General features: G+C 32.4%; 1 protein-coding gene across 2 annotated transcripts in view; it reads right to left on the reverse strand.

The window, feature by feature from the left end:
- XRN1 (5'-3' exoribonuclease 1) overlaps window positions 1–19,292 on the reverse strand; it is a 116,722-nt gene that overhangs the window by 69,779 nt on the left and 27,651 nt on the right. For both annotated transcript variants that reach the window (XM_036219716.1, XM_036219717.1), the window contains exons 13-19: window positions 18,656–18,745; window positions 16,718–16,874; window positions 15,009–15,128; window positions 6,566–6,735; window positions 4,964–5,084; window positions 4,767–4,865; window positions 1,142–1,245 (exon numbers count right to left, since the gene is read on the reverse strand). In XM_036219716.1, the coding sequence (XP_036075609.1) occupies window positions 1,142–1,245; window positions 4,767–4,865; window positions 4,964–5,084; window positions 6,566–6,735; window positions 15,009–15,128; window positions 16,718–16,874; window positions 18,656–18,745 (861 nt within the window). The remainder of the gene's footprint in view (window positions 1–1,141; window positions 1,246–4,766; window positions 4,866–4,963; window positions 5,085–6,565; window positions 6,736–15,008; window positions 15,129–16,717; window positions 16,875–18,655; window positions 18,746–19,292) is intronic.

Consider the following 19,292-nt stretch of genomic DNA (forward strand, 5'->3'; position numbering starts at 1 on the left):
AGGAGACCCACATAAATGTGCTTTTTGACAAGGGTGTGAAAGTAATCTAATGAAGGAAGGATAGTCTTTTCAACAAATAATGCTGGGGCAATTTAATATTCATAGGCAAATATATTAACCTTGACCTAAACCTTATGCTTATGTAAAAATTAATTCACAATGAATCATGGGTTTAAATGTAAAAGTAGGAGGTAAAACCATAAACCTTTTTGAAGAAAATATAGGAGAAAATCTTAGGGACCTAGGGCTAGGTGAAGCGTTCTTAGACTATAAGTATGATCCATAAAAGGAAAAGAATGATAAAATAAACTTCATCAAAAAGGCAGTGAAATTAAATTCTGATGATTAAAAAAAATCCTCACAATTTCATACAAGGAAGCAGATACCCACAAAGGAAAAAATATACTGGTATTTACTTCACATCAAGAAAATTACATGACAAAACACAATTAAGGTATGTTTGCAGAAATCTGAGGAAAAATAACTAGGCCTCTAAAATTCTAAACCTGTATGTGAAGCAAACAACAAAGATCTTTTGGACATATAATAATTCAGAAAACCTAACATCCCTTCATTTCATTTTCTCTGGAAAAAAAAAAATTACTGTACAAAATTCTAGACACATGCAAATAACAAAGAACAAGAAATCAGACCACATTTACATGAAATTAAGATAACAGATGACAAAGAATAATTTGTCTAAATAATCATTAATAAAATGATTGTGAACTTGAATAAAATGTTAAATTATTTTTTAAAAATTAATTTATTATTTAAATGAAGTCTGGGATGGGCATGGTAAAGGTTATATATATATGCTATTCATTCTTATCATTAAGAGAAATATATTTGCTAGATAATATAAGGATAACTGGTAAAAAAGAATTAGGATATAGAACTTCTAAGCTATTAAAAGGAAAAGAAGGCAAAAGGAAAAAATAATATATTCATCTAAAATATCTCAAGGGATATATAACAAACTGTCAATAGTGGATGAACTTCAAGTAGTATGATTAGAGGACTTTCATTTTCACTATAGAGTCTAAATATTTTTTACAGTAATTATATCAGTTAAAATGTATCAAAAAACATCAAATAGGCAACGTAATATAAATTTTAAAAATTATAAATCATATCTTACTTGGTTTCTCCATCGGATATACCAACAACTCTAGCTTCTTCAAGATGAGGCCAATTAACAAAGACAGACTTTCCAAGCACTGATGAAGCTACGTTTTCTATGCTCTTAAAGTAAAAGCATAAATTTATTCATGTTTCAGGTCCAAGAGAAAATTTTACAGAGGCAAAATTAAATAATTAAAAACTGGCTTAAACTTATAACTGTGAATTTAAAATCTATAAAAACCCCACATTAATAATTAAAACAGATATATTGTTTGCTCACTTGAACCAATTATTTCCTGTAGTACCTTATTCCTTATAGTTCTTAGTTCTGCTGATCTCGACTTTACTCCAACTTAATTATTCCACCTACTCAAGCTTAGTTTTCTTAATTTTTCTTCTCTAAATTGTACTTTAATTGCTAACTGCTCTTTTCCTTTCTAGTACATTTTCCAGGATTTCTTTTTTTGGGGGTTTTAATTTTTTTCCTTTCCTTTTTTAAAAATATTTTTCAGTTGTTTTTACCTATATGCCTTTCTTTACCCTTTAATTTGGTATGAATCTGTGAACGCTAACCCAAGTTCACTTTCCTCCCTCTCTGCCAGCCTCTTCTTATTAGAGAGGAAGTATGACCAACTTGAGTCCTCTTCTGCAGTGTAAACCCCATAACACTAGGAAGCTTGCCTCCTCATTTTCTAAACAGTGCCAGCAATTGGTAAAAAGTGGCTCACTGCTTTTAATTCTGAATGAAATTACTTGGTGAGAAAATAAATTTCAGTAAAATCAAACAGAAGAGCACTGATCTATAACGTGTTACTGTCCATAGTAAAAGCCAACAGTAGCAGAAATAATGTTTGGCAACAAACTTAAGTTCTTAGTTTTGCTGTTAACTAGCAGAGCGAATGTCCCTTTTCTGATCTCCATTTGAATTTTTAATTTGTAAAACTAATGAGTTGGATTAGTTGTTTTACAAAATTCCATCCAGTTGTAAAATTCTATAATTCCATGACTTTCATGATTATGTTGCATATTTTTCTTACAGAAACTGAGAAAAAAAGAGCAGCAGAAATGTCTAGAAAAGCTATCATTATTCTTTGTCCCATATCAAACAGCCAGGTAGTATAAAACAGAATCTAAGAAATCTAGTTTCTTTTCACTTTGTGGTTGATACAATAAAATAAGAACACTAGCCTTTAAGTTAGGAATCGTGGGTCCAAATTTGGGTTTTACCTCTTTTTGGCTATAGAATCTTTGGCCAGTCATTTAATCCCACTGAGTCTCAGTTTTCTTTTATGAGAAGAAAGAATAACATCTGCTTCGTGATGTTTATTTGAAGATAAAATAAAATAATATACACGAAAGCTTTTATAAATTATAAAATGTGAATACAAATATTCTACATGAAATAATATTTTTAAAAATTCTTTTGTTAAAAGGAAACATTATTGCTATTGGTTAGACAACAACATTATGGTAGAAACTGAAGTTTAAATACAAATTTTCATTCACTTTTTTCTGTATATTATGCTTACTCATTATTAGCAATATTTATTTAATGATCAGATGATTATTTTTAGACTTTGAGGGGTTGCTTCTAATTTTATTTATTATATTTAGACATTTATTAATGTGAATATACAAAAGAATACACTATTCTCATAAATAAAACAAGTTTCAACATTAGAACTACTATTAATTATCCATTTCCTTTCTATCTATATATCTATTTCTAATTTCATTCTCCCAATCTTTCCTTTAGTTTTCGAAGGAAAAGTTGTCCTTCTTTCCCAGATTAATCTTTGCATTTAAGCCCTAGACGAAATCCCTCATTACTTCACTTGGTTTGTTATCAACAACCTCCCTTTCCTCTACAGTGCCTTTAAGACTGCCTTTCTCCACTAGCCCTACCTCTCTTCTGTACGGATTTTGCTTGGTGAGCTGTCTCTTTTCTACCTACTGTTTTGTTTCTAGCCTTCTTTTAAATGATAAATTTCTTAACCAATGACTTAATACCTGCTACCTTGGCTTTCCATCTACATGGTCACAGACAAGTCCTTAGGAATTGGACTTCAGCCTTGACCAATCTGTTGGAATGAAATTCTCAAAGGCCATTAATGATGCCTGCCTAAAGAACAAATTCATAGACTTTGTTTTAGTTTGTATTCTTCTTGAATTGTATGCAGCATCTTCTCCACACTTCTGTGATACTACTTAATTTGGGAATTAATTCTCTCTTACCTCTCTGAACACTGTCACTTTTATTATTTTTTTTCCACTCTTTATAACTGTTAATATTTCTTCATGTTGAGTCCTTGAACACTCAGAGTTCTTTTTCTTCAGGTAAATGAGCTACAAGGGCTCAGCCATCAACTCCTTGCTGATGGCTTGTATATACCTATCTCCTCTAAGCTCTAACCCCAGGTATTATTATATTGTATATAAGCAGCTTTCTCAATTGAGATTTTTCATCTAAAGCACAAAACACTAAATAAAAACAATTTGACTATTTTCTCAGTCCTCTCAAGGCTGATCAGAAGTAGTTCCATTCTAAATCCACAGGAGATAAATTAATCTATTATATACAAATGGATGACTTAGGGCATTAGGACTCAAATCTCTATGGAACCCTTATTGAGAAAGACTGACATGGCAGCTCCAGTTAAAAGTCCTAGCACCACTTTAAAATTCCATCACTATTTATCATTAATCTTCTCAGACCAGGGACTCTCTCATTTCTACTTCTTCATTCCAGTAAACACCAATTATATTCTAGTTAATTAGCCTGGATATCTGAGAGTAATATTTAATATTTTCTTTCTTTTCATCTCCAAGATTTGAACAACTGATGAAGTGTCAATTTTATTTAGTCTTGTTCATCTAGATCTATCAATTCTACAGATTATGTCCTTATGGCCTAATGTTTCTACAACCACGACCTCTGAATTTGTAGCCTTTTCCATTTTCTTCCATTTATTTATCTTCTGTGCTATTTCATCTACTATTCCCACCAAATTAATCTTTATGAAAACACCAATTTCAAGGTAATAATCATGAAAAAAAAAAAAAAAAAGTCCAAACTCCTTAGCCTGGTATTCAAGATCCTCCATAATCTAGTCTCTTGTTTTGTTCAATCTTATCTTCCACTATTTCCCAACACAAATCCTCTGCTTCAGTCAGGTTTATCTATTCCTTCCAACATACATCACATTTATTCTTAAAACAAACAAACAAACAAATAAATAAATTTCGGACATACAAAAAGGTTAAAAAAAATAAGATAATGTATCATTATTTTTTACTATAATTCCCAGCTTATGTTATTTCTTTTACCTAGAATATCTTTCCCCTCCTTTTCTCTTCTTGGTGATAATCTTTTTTAGCATCCAGCTCAAACCTATTCTCATCTACAAGTCTGTACTTAGCTCCCACAGCTCATCTCCTTTTCAAAATTCCTGGAGCATTTTTTGCTCATTATGTCACAATTCACACATCCTTTAATTTGTCCAAATGTTTTTTTAACCACATCCTTGTTTACTGTGAATTTTTGGAGTCACTACCTTATACTTCTTTGGTAAACACATTGCGGCTAAGATGTTTTATGCATTACAAGCACCTAATAGATATATAATAAAGAAAATACTTACCAGCTCATCTGACTCTGCACCAACTAAGATCTCCAACATCATGTTTTCCCCGCGGCTGCTCTGTTGGAATACTTGAACCCCACTTTTCTTCAAAAAGAACTTTAAAAGAATTCAAAGAATATAACTTTAATTCTTTATCTGTAATCACTTCGCATTTAATAAAGTAAAGAAAAAATATGAACTAAATAGCCACTGACTTTGTGTTTGATGTGTTTCAGAGTAGGAAATCCACAGAAATATAACGCCTTCTGGTCAACCCTGGTTATTTTGTTCTTGCTTATGTCTACACGCCAAGCATCTAATGATATTATTTTATACCTAAAAAATAAATCAAGGCATTTAATTTAAAATTCATACATTACAAGCAATCACAGTTTTGCAGCATGAGTCATTCTTGCTTTTAAAGAGGGTGATGACGATTCATACCTAAAAACAAAGGGAATATACAGCAGGACCACCCAGATTCCCTGGTGTTACTGGTCCAGAAATAACCATGTGTGCAGGTTACTGAATGGAAGTTTTTTCCCACCCATTTAAAACAAACCAACAAATGTACATAATTTAAAACATAAAGGCTTGTTTAAAGTATATTATAAATCTCCATATCATCCATATTTCAAAACCCAGAATGGAAAATAAACACTTTACAATGTCTATTTCATCTTTCTCTTTGTTTTAAAAAAGAAAAAATAATAAGTAAAAGATGTACACTTTATCGGCAACTCAACTGCCATCTGAATACATTATTTGCAGGGAAGATGAGAGAAGAGAAAAACAAGGACTGTTAAGGGTGTGGTTCTAGGCAAAGATATGCTAACTTCTGCTTCTGTAATCTGCTTGCTTGTCTGATGTTAACCAGGGTGTGGTTCTAGGTTTTATAAACTGCCTCTTTTGGGAACTCTGGGCTGATCTCCTCTAACCCTGTGTAGTAGAGAGTCAGCTGCCAGCCAGCTAATAAAGGCTCATAATTCATCTCAATTGGTTCTGTGGGTCTTAGAATTGATCGTACCACAACAGGATGACATTTTAATGAGGAAGCTAAAGAAGAAATGGGTTTAAGGCAATAAAACAGAAGAGCTCTTTCATTTCATTTTTTTTCTTCTTTCTAGTTACGTAGCTGGGGAGTACAAGAGGCAAAGTTATAGCATGTCAAATAACGCTGGGAGCAGACACTAGCAATGGGAACAAAAATTCACACATCCTTTTGAGGGATAATCCAGATATACATTAAGGGGGAAAAATAAAAAATAAAAATAAATAAATAAAAACTTTAGCAGAAGATAGAAAGAGAAAGGCATAATCTGACCAAAGCAGAGAACAACAAAAATAATTATGAGACAGAGATGCTATGGTTTTTGGCAAGTTGGATGTAACTCATTATAAATTGACTATAACTGTCATAAATTATTTGTTAATGCTCTAACTAGATATTCAAAAGCTTTTTATCTTTGTTGGTAGAGAGTGTTGTGGTGCAATCAAATCTAAGACCCACGGAGCCAATTAAGATGAATTGTGAGCCTTTACTAGCCGGCGGCGACTGACTCTCCACCAAGCAGGGTTAGAAGAGATCAGTCCCAAGCTTCCATTAGAGGCAATTTATAACGAAACAAGCAAGCAGATTACAGAAGCAGAAGTTGGCCATTAGCATATCTTTGAGCATATTACCACACCCTGGTTAACAGCAAACAAGCAAGCAGATTACAGAAGCATAGTAAATCTTTAATGCTGGTTTACTAGAAAATTTTCCACCCTTAACAAGAGGACTCTTTGTGGTTGCTGAAATTACCAAAGAGCATTACCTTGTGCGACATTGTGCTATGGCAGGGAACTTTTCTGGCCATGGAGAGGGGTAGGTAAATTCTGTGCCTCTATCATACCAGCACATTAAGCATTCACTATGTTGGTTTCTTTTCCTCTCTTCTGTTTTGAGGGAGTGGTTACATGTCTCCATGGCTTCCAACAATCGCTTCTGAATGTAAAGATCAAGGAGAGAAATTAAGAGTATAAAATTTCTGTAATTTCAACATACAGAATAAATCTTTTCCCTCAGTAAACAGAATTATATGTGTTCTTGGGGAAAAAAAAACTAATGGAACTCCTTTCCACTTCATTATATAAAAAACTGATTTGCTATTATTATTCATTGTTTCAAAGGCTTTGAATATTGTTAGAATATTGCTTGCCACTGAAAATTCCTCTGAACCTATTACTCCAATAGTAGTCACTAAACTGTGGATAAGAATAGCAAAGAATCATTTTTTAAATGTGAATTTATCATAATTATAATTTACCATAATTCAGAGAGCATCAATTTTTTACTTTAAAAATTTTGTAATGGTACAGAAATATTCATCTTCTCAAATTATCTTACATTTGACATAATTTCAATCAGAATCACAGTGGTTTAAAATATTTTTAAAGGACCAAATGATGTCAGTGTTCATATGGAAGAATCAATGCGTAAACTGCAAAAAATAACTGGGGACTTGTCTTACTAGATCCTATCATTTTTGATAAAGCTACTATAATCAAAACATTGTAGTACTGATACCTCAAGAGACTCACAAACCAGAAGAATAGAATAAAGAGTTCAAAAATAAATCCAAATCTGTATCAAAAACATAGTATTCAGATATTTAAAAAATGCTTTTGCCATAACTACCAATGCACCTAGAAAAAACACAAGTACATACACTTCCCAACTACATATTATTTACGAAAACGAGTCTCAGAGTAATAGAACAATAAAAGTATTAGGAGACAATCTAGGAGAGTATTGATAATTTGGAGTGATAAACTCTTATTTAAAATAGGAAAAAACCTAACAGCCTAAGGGAAAAGACATTTTTAAGTGAAAGAAAATGTATGAGAAAGAGGATGTCATAAACAGATCAAGAGACAAATGCCATATTGAAAAAGAATATGCCTAATACACTGAGTTGCTAACAATCAAAAAAAGAAAATCAGAAAAAAGATTTAAATAGACAATATACAAAATACAATATAGAAAATGCAAAGGGCAAACATATATAAAAATATACTCAAATTAGGGATTGTGGAAAAACAAATTTGAACAATAAAATGGCATTCTTCATCATCAATAGATTGGCAAAATTAAATGAAGCAATTATATCCAGGATTAGAAAAGCCAAAAAGTGGGTACTAAAATATTGCAGGTATGAATTAGACCAGTCTTCTTGAAAAACAATACGGTAACATTCATTAAAACTAAAAATATATGTTCCAATTAACCAAGCAATCCACTTTTGGGAATATACCTTTTAAAAATAAAGATTTTAATGCATAAAAATGTATAAACAAACAAAATGAACTCATAAATACAACACTACTTTTATCACAGCATTGTGTATTGTGGCAAAAAACACAAAGATCCACAAGAAGTTGCAAAATTAGTACAGAGCCATTCCCACGTACCTTTCACCCAGCTTTCTACAAAGATAACATCTTACACATAGCTACAGTACATTGGTACCGACATTGGTATATCACTATTAACTAAACTATAGACATTCAGATTTCACTAGTTTTTATAGGTGATTTTTTTGTGTGTATAGTGCTATGGAATTTTTATCATATGTGTAGATTCATGCAAGCACTACTAAAACTGGAATACATAACAATTACACTGTCACGTTATTCCTCACGTTATACCTTTATAATCACATCCCATTCCCAACCCAACCCCTAGCATCCACTGATGTGTTTTATATTACAATCATTTTATCATTTCTAGAATATTATATAAATAGAACCTTCTGAGATTGACTTTTCTCACTCAAGTAAACTTTTCCACTCCATGTTGTTTATATCAATAGTTATTGCTGAGTAGTTTTCCATTATATGGATGCACTACAGTTTGTTTATCCTCTAACTCACTGAAGGAAATTTAAATTTTTTCCAGTTTGGGGTTATTACAAATATGTCGCTCTGAACATTCATACACAGGTTTTTGTGTGGATATGTTTTCATTTTTCTAGGATAAATTTTAAAAATTATACTCTAGGAGTGTGACCGCTGAGTTGAATAGTAAATCTGTGTTTAACTTTATAAGAAATGAATTGTTTTCTAGAGTAGCCTCTTAGACTTTTAATCCAATAATTATCTATGCCACTTTCAAAGCATTTATAGAAAAAGTTGTAGAAAGAGGTAGAAAGTAGCAAAATCTGAAAGAGATTATGGAGTAAAACAAATAATACTGTACCATAATTTCTTGATTCTAAGATACCACTGATATCGTAAGGTATAAATAAAATTAACAATCTTTCAGGAAATAAACACTAAATTGAATTTTCATAATTATTTTTACTTATTTCCTATTTTCTTCTCCAGTATCACATTCAAAGTTTGAGTCCAATCCTTTTTCATATTCAAAACATAAAGGTTTTGCTAGGTCATTTGGCCTCGTCAATGCATAGCATCCCATCCTTATAATCTTGAACATTTTACCATCTTTACGATACAGCATAACATTAAAGCATCAGAATGCGATGGACGTTGTGATGTGCTGCAGTGATCTCCCCTTAGTAGTGAAGGACTTATCTGCTCAGTTGCTGAAAGTGTTACTGGCTTACAACCTTCAGCTGTTCACCCTCTCTAGAAAACACCCTCATGTGAAAAGTAATCTCACAGAAGGTCATCTACCTTTTCCAAAATGAAACCTGCATCCAAGACTGATAGATGAAGAGTGTAATGTCTCAGACCCTTTATAGCAAATTAGAAGAACTCTTATGGACCATTACAGTTGCAGAGTGACTTATGGAGTCAGCCAATGCATTTGTTGAGACAGCATGGTAACCTAGCCTGTCCTTCTAACTAACCCTGTTTTTTCTCTCTTCCCAACATCTTAGAGCGCAGCATCAAGAACCTAAAGCGGGGAGCCAAAAGCCTAGGAGAACAGACTAAAGGGCCACTCCCAGAAAACAAACCTAGTTCTAGTAAAGGAACAGTCTCTGCCCCTAGAGTACAGGGACTTGACTGAATGCTCCTTAGCTGGATTTCAGAACTGTTATGCTTCAGTGACTGTTATGTGCTTCCTTTTCCTGCCTTTTTTGGTAGGAGTGACTTATTGTGGTTATCTTGTCCTTGTCTCATTATAAAATTGGGAATATTGGAGGAGGTGGATAACATGTTTTTTAAATTCATAGGTCTCTGAGACAAGGGAGCTATTCCTGAGGAGCTGCATTTGAGGAGTTTCATCATATAAGGACTTGATTTAAAGGTGAAATTCTGGTCTTTGAGCCTGATGTGTAATGATATGAGATTTTAGGGGGAGGTTAGTGTGTTTTATATTTGGATGGGATATAAATTATTTTGCCAAAGGGCAGATTGTAGTGGATGATTCACAAAGATGGCCACAGGAATTCCTCCTATCCCCATATATAAGCTGCTTTAGACATCAAAAGGTGAAGCCTATTTTCCCACTCCTTAAATGTGAGTGAGTTTTTATAAATTGCTTTATTCAAAAGAATGTAGTGGAAGTGATGCTATACAAATTCCAAAGGTCAAGAGGCCTTGTACTTTCTGTTCTTGCCTTCTTGGAACCCAAGATTACTGTGAGAATAAACCTCTAAGTGAGGAATCACATAGAGGCCTCACAACTAACACCAACTACCAATCAATGAGTAAGGTGATCTCAGATAAACACCTTCCCTTGAGCCACAAGATGACTAACATGATTCCTGGACCTCAGGGTGTGACTGGCAAAAGAGACACCTGGCCGAGCCCAGCTCAAATTATTGATTCAGAATTGTGAGCATATAACATGGCTTCAAATCATATCTACCTCCTACCCTTTACAATCTCTTTACCTTGCACACACACAATCAGCTGGAACATTCTGCTAGAAAGTTGGGAGGAGAGGGAAAGGGAGGGGAGACTATGCATGCATGGGAGCCAAGCAGCTCAACCCTGTTCCTAGCACTATAGTCTGTGTAATAATCCTCTATGAGGCACAAATGGGTCCTTATTAGTTCTGAAAATTCTTTCATGTATTCCAATTTGGTAATTTCCACAATTATTATTTTCACTGACTATCCTGTAACAAGAATTTTTCTTTTCACAATTTACATACCTACTTTCAGGTATCTTCTTGTGTAAGTTTTGAGCTTTTGCTTCCAAAAAAAACCATCTACGAATGGGGTAATTCTGCTGGTTATAAGTTTTGTTTTGGTGGCATATGCAACCTTGTTGAAAACATTTAAAACCTCATTGAGATGTCCAAACTTAAGTTAAAATTCAACCTCAATAAACTAAAGTGATAATTGGATGATCAGTAGTAACTGCTTACCTGAAACTAAATTTGCATACGTGCAGGATATGATGACTATCTAACAACCTGATCCTCTGGTAGCTGGCTAGTATCTTTTCACATGTAATAAACACCATTGTTTAAAAATTAAATAAAATGTGAATAAACATTTTTATCCTTTACTCAATAACAATGTTTTTAAAAGAAAAGGAATTTATTTTACCGAGGCCTAATTTATATCCAGTGAAATACACAGACCTAAAGTTTAAGTTTATAGTTTGATGAATTTTGACAACTGCATACACCCAAATGAGATAAGATATAGAACATTTTCATCATCTGAGAAAGATAAAGCATGCCCCTTCCCAGTTTATCTTTTTCCCCTCCCCAACTCATTATGCAAACATTGTCCTGCCTTCTTTCACCAAAGATTAGTTTGAAATCTTTCCTGTCTGGCTTATTTTGCTTAGCATATTTTTGAGTTCTTCCATGTTGTTACATGTATCTGCAGTACATTCTTATTTATTTCTGAGTAGTATTTTATTGTTTGGATTCACCACAATTTGCTCATTCTCCTGTAAATGCAGTGAGTTGTTTCCAGTTTTTAGTTATTATGAATATTCTGTATAAGACTTTTTGTGAACATCCTTTTTTTTCATTCTCCCTCTTGGTAAATACCTAAAAATAGAATTGCTGGGTTCTAGGGTAGCTTTATCCTTAACTTTATGAGAAACTGCTAGATAGACAGGCAAACTACTTGTACTATTTTATACTCCCACCATCAATGTATAAAAATTCCAATGGCTTCACATTCTTGCCAATATTTAGTATTGTGTTTCAATTCTTTAATTTTTCTCTCTTCTGAGAGTACAGTGCAGTATTATCTCATTATGGTCTTAATTTATATTTCTCTGAGTACTAATGATGCTGAACACTTTTTCATATGCTTATTGGCTATCTGTATATCTCGGTCTGTAAAATGATCCTTCAAATATTTTGCCCACTTAAAAAATTGGGTTCTGTCTTCTTACTATTGAATTGGAGAGTTGTTTATTACTCTGGATATCAGTACTAAGCACAGAAATGTTTTGGAAGTATTTTTTCCTAGTGTATGGCTTACCTATTTATTTTTTAAGTGTTTTTTGAAACGCAATCTTTTTTATTTTGATGAAATCTATTTTCTCACTTTTCTTTATGGGTAGTGTCATCTGGGTCTTGACTAATATTTTCTGCTATGCTTACTTCAAGAAATTTTCATAGTTGTAGCTTTTACATTTAGAGCTATGATGTATTTTGAATTAAGTTTTGTGTATGGTGTGAGGTATGGATCAAGATCCATTTTTTCCACATATATGGACAGTTGTTCTAGCACCAAATGTCAACAAGCTTTTTGTTTACCTATTGAATAGCTTTGGTGGCTTAATTGAAAATGAATTAACTGGACAAGTATAGCTCTATATTTAGACTCTATTCTGTTCCACTGACCTATCTATTGCTTTGCAAGTAACACACTCTTTTGATTACTACAGTTTCATGGTTAAGTCAAGAAATCAGAAAAGCAAAGTTCTAACACTGTTCTTTTTACAGATTGCTTTGGTTATCCCAGATCCTTTGCAATTTCATGAAAACTTTAGAATCGGATTTCAAATTTCTACACAAAAATTTGCTGGAATATTCCTTAGGATTATGTTGACTCTGAAGATAAATTGCTAAATTTATTTACTGGTTATAGTTTCTCTTTTGAAGACTCCTTAGAACTTTCTATAAATATGATAATGCCATATGCGAATAAAGACAAATTTTACTTCTTTCTCTCTAATCTGCACACCTTTATTTCTTTTCCAGGACTTAATACACTAGACTTCCAGACAATATTAGAGAGAAGTTTTTAGAATAGATATCTTTGTCCTATCCTTGATTTACAGAGAAAACATTCAATCTTTAATTATTAAGTATGTTGTCAGCAGTAAGTTTTTCAGATGCCCTTAACCTGGTTGAGGAAGTTCTCTCCTATTCCCAGTCTGTTGAACATTTCTATTAAAATTGAATGTTAAATATTGATAACGTAGTAAATCACATTGTAAACCTTGTATTTTTAAAATAAATCCCATTTGGTCATGAGTATAATCCTTCTAATATATTACTGGATCCTATTTAGTTTTATTTTGTTAAAAGGTTTTCATCTACTTTTAGGAGGAATATCAGTAATTTTCCTCTCTCGTAATATCTCCCCTAATTTGAGTATGTGGATTATGCTGGTCTAATAAAATATGTGAGGAAGTGATTTTTCCCTCTTCTATTTTCTGCAACTTTGTATAAAATTGGTATTATTTCTTCCTTAAATGTTTGTTAGAATTCACGAGTGAAGACATCTGAGCCTGGAATTTCTCTGTCAGAAGGTTTTAAATTATGAATTAAATGTCTTGAAAAGATAAAAGACTATTCAGATTTTTAGGTTTTTCTGTCAGCTTTGCTAAATTATCTTTAAAGAAATATGTTCGTTTCACCTACGTTGTTGAATTTGTTGACATAAAATTATTTATAATATTCCTTAATTATACTTTAAATATCTGTAGAATATATAAGATATCTCCTCTTTCATTCCTAATATTGACAGTTTATGTGTTCTCTCTCTCCTCCTTCCCTGCCCCCATCTTTCTTGATCACTGTAGCTAGGATTTATACATTTGATTCATCTTTTTAAAGAAAAAACTTTTGGTCTCAATTTTTCTCTATTATTTATTCATTTTCCATGAATTTCTGGTCCTATCTTATTTCCTTTATTCTTCTTAGTTTGGGTTTGATTTGCTCTTGTTTTTCTAGCTTCTTATGGTAGGGAGCTTACATAATTTATTTTAAGACCTTTTCTTGTTTAGTATAAGCATTTGGAACCTACATTTCCCTTTAAGCTCTTCTTTAGTTTTATCACACAGATTATGATATGGTGTGTTTTCATTATCATTCAGATCAAATATTCTCAAATTTCTTTTCTAATTTCTTCTTCCATCCATAGGTTATTTATTTCAAAGTGTGTTATTTAATTTCAAAAGGTTTACAGATCTTCCAGATATTTGTTATTGATTTTTAATTTAGTTCCATGTGGTCAGAGAACATTTTTTTTTTTATGATTTCAACCCTTATAAATTAATTGTGTAATGTTTCACATTTCGACAAATTATCTTGATGAATTCACTTAAAAAAGATGTGTCTTCTGCAGTTGTTGGGTGTAGTGTTCTACAAATATGAATGAAGTTGAGTTGGTTTACAATGTTATTTAAGCCTTCATCTTCACTGATTTTCTGTCTTCTTGTTCTACCAATTTCTCGGAGAGGTTTTGAAATTTTCAACTATAACTGTGGATTTGCCTGTCTCTCCTTTCAATTCTGACAGTTTTTGCTTCATGTTAGGTTTGCTCTGTTAGGTTTATATATATACAGGATTTTTATGTCATCAAGAGATAAACTGAGTTGACTTTTTAAGTAGTATAAAATCTCTCTCTTGATCTTTGGTAATACAACTTGTTCTAAAGTCTGTTTTGTCTAATATTAGTAAAGCTATTCCAGCTTTCTTTTTTTTTCTTCCTTTTTTCCCCTACCTCACTCCCTCAGGAGACTCAGGTCACGAATGCTCTTTGATTTGTTCTAAGTCTCTCAAGGATCATCAGGGGAAAATCAACTTGAGAAGAGAGGAAGCAGACAGAGAGAGAAGGGACCGGCAAGGAATCCTCACCCTGCTCCAGGCATTTATTGCCTTTTGATATTTGAGAAAATGTAATGGATCAAGGAGGAAAGGAGAACACTCCAGCTTTCTATAATTAAAATTCCTAAGAAGTTTCGATGCACAAAATGAAGCAGGGAGTAGTTAAACCCCATTAACAAAAAAAGATGATGATTTAAACCCACTGTTCATTAACTTATGTAAAATAATCTCTAATTAAGAATATATGCATATATATAAATACTTCATATACTGACCTCATCAATAAAAGGTATTAGTACCACAGCTTCCCATTCCTGTTGCTTCCCATTTAGGTCAGTTTTAAAATCAGGTGGATAATATTCTATAATTGGTGAGTCCTCCCTGGTCATCAAATGCTGTAAAAATATAAAACAGTGTAATAGAAATATAAGAACCAATATCAATATAGCTTTTTGTTAATATAGTTACATTTCCTCAGATTTACAGTTTAAAATTTCTAAGCAATAACATCTTAAATTTTTACAACTTAGATATGTTGCAATATACTTGCTATATTTTGATTTTTAATTATACTTCTAATTTCACTGCTACTCATTACTTTCCCATTCCATTGACTTAGTTATATAGCAAAACCACTTGTACTCTGAAATTTAATTTCATCTTTTCTATCTTATTCTTTTCACTCTACAAGGCCCACTTAAATTGTGTTTTCTCATTGAGACTTCATTTCACAGGCTTCTAATAGTCCTCCATTTTTAACCTTAAACAATTTATTTTCATACCTTAACCAACTGATTTTATTAAGTAATATAAAAACTGTCATCTAAGATAATTTAAAAATAAAACCAGAAAATTCAAGAATCTCTTTATCACTAATAGCAAAGATAAAAAGTCCAAAAAGACATGCTTTTATTAGAGATTTTATAACAGAGTTAGATAATGAAAGCATAAAAATGTCTTCTAAGAATTGAATATGAAAGGCTATGATATAAAAAAAATTAAAGAAATAAAACAGCATATTTCTCAGGGTAATACTCAAAAATATTTAATAACCAGCATGGCAAGGGCACAGAACAGTCAAAACAGTTGTAGCTGTAAAACAGTTGAATGGTTGTACCGCTTCAGAGCAACTGAGTATCAATCCTTAATGTATCTAAAGGTAGGAAAAAGGAATCAAAGAAAGTTAAGAAGAAAGGGAGGCCAGAGGAGCCAGGATGGATGACAGGTTGTTTCAGAAAGATGCAGAAGGGAGCCTGACACTATTCAATCAGGAAGGGGGAGGGTGTGTGTGTATGTGTGTGTGTGTGCGCGCGCGTGCATATGCACCCGCTTGTGTTTCTGTCTTTCTATTCCAATGCCTGGGGTCAGATCATGGAATTAGAAGAACAGATTGATAATCTAGAAGAACAAAATGAATTTTACTCTCAGAATCAGCTTAGTAGGCTTAGTGTAATTTTGGTGACCCAATCACCCATGAAATATCTTCCTCCTGTTATGTGAAATACATTAACCAGAGAAAAGCCTTTCATTCTACAATTTGATAAATAAAATGATTAAAACTCAAATATAAACTGAGGTAACAGTTCTATTTAGATAAATGACTTATTAAAAATCTCTACTCTCATAGACAGAGGTTGTAAAAGGAAACAGGAGTGATTCTGTAAGTGTTTGGACAAACTAGATGGCTTCAGATTTTGCCTGTCTCAGTTTACTTTTATTAGCACAGAGACAAACTGAAGCTGTGCATAAAGGTGCGGAAAATGAAGAAGCTATGTTTTTAATAGTTTGTGGAGTTTGTTTGCATTTTTAAAACAAACCTAACTTTAAATCAAGAAAATTACTTTTCAAGGAACTTAAGAACTACTGTATTTGAAAATAAAAAATGTATTTAGCTAGTAAAGAAATTTGGGTACTGTTTCTAGGCTTGGAGGAGGAGCTCCCAAATATCAAAAAGAACATAAAAGCATTTAATTCTAAAACCCACCTGGTAGCACGTAGGAAGCAAATTTTTGCTTGCTGCTGGAAGTACGGCAAGCAGCTGTTCAAATGGTTTAAAAGGTTTTCCTAGTTCAAAATGGATTTTAAGTGTACTGATGTTGCGAATATCAGATAGGAAAGGTGCATAATGGTAGGGATAAAACCTATAAAACAAAACTGAGTTTTAAACAATTGACAATTTTATGAAACAGGTCAATATTAAATATATATATTTCCATATTCTATTTTAATGATACATGACAATAATTCTAAAGAAAAAAATTCACCTAGACTTCTACCACTTGAATATAAGAAATCAGAAATGTGGGAAAATTTAGGTCATATGATAGAAACCAATGCTTTATTTCCTTAATTTTTAAAGTGAGGTTCACATTTCCAACGTTGGGATGTATAATGTAATTGAAGGATGTATATAACATAATAGTTCTTTTAGTTCCCAAAATGTTGATGTGTATCTTGCAATTAATAGATTCTTAGAATGAAGTAATGAGGTACTCAGAAGTCTCAGTAAGTTCACATGGGTCTGGGCCTCTCCCGTGAGGACAGAGAGAACAGTGAATCTGAGTCATACGGCTCTTACCAGTCAGCTCTAAGAACTTTTATATTTAAGTGTGTGTGTGTATAATGTTTGTGGTAGGATTAAACCATTTATCAATCACATACACTATTTTTGTTTTTAACTTCCCCATCTTTAATTACAGGTATAAATGTTTGTATGAAGCTTTGCACATACAATTTTTAAAAATTTCAATGTTCTCAATATTTGACTAAGGGTGCCAAAAAAATGAAGAAATATTTTTATATTCCACAATTACGGCATATTTCAAAAGAATGGAAATGTTCAGGAGGTAGAATGGCATATGCAATAATGGAAAACATATAGATATTGAAATCAGATAGGCTTGGACTTGATTCTTGGTGTATATGACCATGGAAAGGTTACTGAACCTCTTTGAGCCTCACGTGAAAAAGTCAGAGAATAAAACTTAGTTCAAAATAGGTATGAGGACTATATGACAACATGTTTTTTAAGTGCCTGGCCTTACTGTCTGGTAGTATAATAGGAACAACTTATACTCACCCTCTTAAAAAAAATGGCAAATCAAAGATTTTTGTCATTAGAATACTCTTCAGACAGGTCCTAAGAATCAGGTTAGTCATTTCAAAAATTTAGTATGTAAAGTTATTATTATGTAAAGTTATTACTATGTAAAGTTATAATTAATGCCACGTTATCTCACATTGGTTTATCTTGCTGTGTGGTGCTTTAAAATTAAACCTAGCTGAGGTGCGATGAAAACAAAACAAGCTATTTCCTTGATTAAAAATCTCTACTTTTCTCTGCATCATTTTTTGGTTTGTTATTTTTCGATTTTGGTGGATGATGTGAAAATGTAGATGGAACTTGCTAGAACAGGAAACACGAGAGAAATGGAAATTTATAACTATTACCACAAAAAGCAAATAATTCCTTTTTGCTTTCTTCTTTAGCCTCCCCAGTCTAACATTCAAATAATCAACTCTTCAAATAATTACTCCTGAGAGAAAAATTTTTTCAAACACAAGATGTAGAAAATATATTGAACAACCCTACATAAGGATCACCCAGACCCAATAATTAAAAAGAATTTGTCACACGTGATTCATCATGACAGAAAATTTTAAATCCTTAGATTAACAAAGAGCTTTTGTTATGGGCTATCTGATAGTGCTGGAAGTATCTTTTATTATACAAAGGTCTTTTTAAAGTATTTTCACATAAAAAGAGATTACCTGTATTTTATTTAAACTTGGCTGCATGTATCTTTAAAAAAAAATCTCCATAAATAGAAATAAAAGGTAAAGAGATTCCCAAATGATATTACAGTAGAATGAACCATTGTGATAAAACAAAATGTTTATATTTTTTTGTTTATTCCCTCACCAGCTCCAGGACTGAACTCCATGATAGTAATAGTGCAAAATCCACTGTATTGCCTGAACATAGCATGCAGCTTGATCAGCCAGAAAGTCACTGAAAACAGAAAAGAATATTTTAATTATAACATTATTTTTTGAAGACAGGTCTTTAGAGCATGCTATCTGCTGATATTATATTCTGCCTCAATGTTTTATTTAATCAATAAATAAGTTAAATAATTATAATCAGAAAAACTCCAAAATATTATTTTAAAAAATCCCTTCCTGTCAGATTAAATGTTTGCATTATAGTTTTCCTAAACTGACTACCAGAACATTTAAACCTGCTGTGCAATATACTATGCTTTGGTTTAAAGGCTGAGGATTTAGTCAATGAAGCTTTCTATAAAGTTGGCACCACCCCTCCCTAGAACAGACTTTGAAAAGTGCTATATCCACTGACAATTTTCTCTCTAATGCCTTCTTTCTCAAAAACTGTCATTTAAGGTAAAACAAATCTTGACCAGGAAACAAATGAAAAAAGCCCTAAGCTAAAGCCAAAAGTGGCTATCAACCTATTAGTGTTTGTTACCAAAATTCCTGTAGAAATGAATTTAGATATTCCAGGTCTCCATTTTCCTAGGAGGTATGCTTTTGAAAAT

Source organism: Rousettus aegyptiacus, unplaced genomic scaffold, assembly GCF_014176215.1.
Source record: "Rousettus aegyptiacus isolate mRouAeg1 unplaced genomic scaffold, mRouAeg1.p scaffold_m13_p_4, whole genome shotgun sequence".
In the NCBI taxonomy this organism is placed as follows: domain Eukaryota; kingdom Metazoa; phylum Chordata; class Mammalia; order Chiroptera; family Pteropodidae; genus Rousettus; species Rousettus aegyptiacus.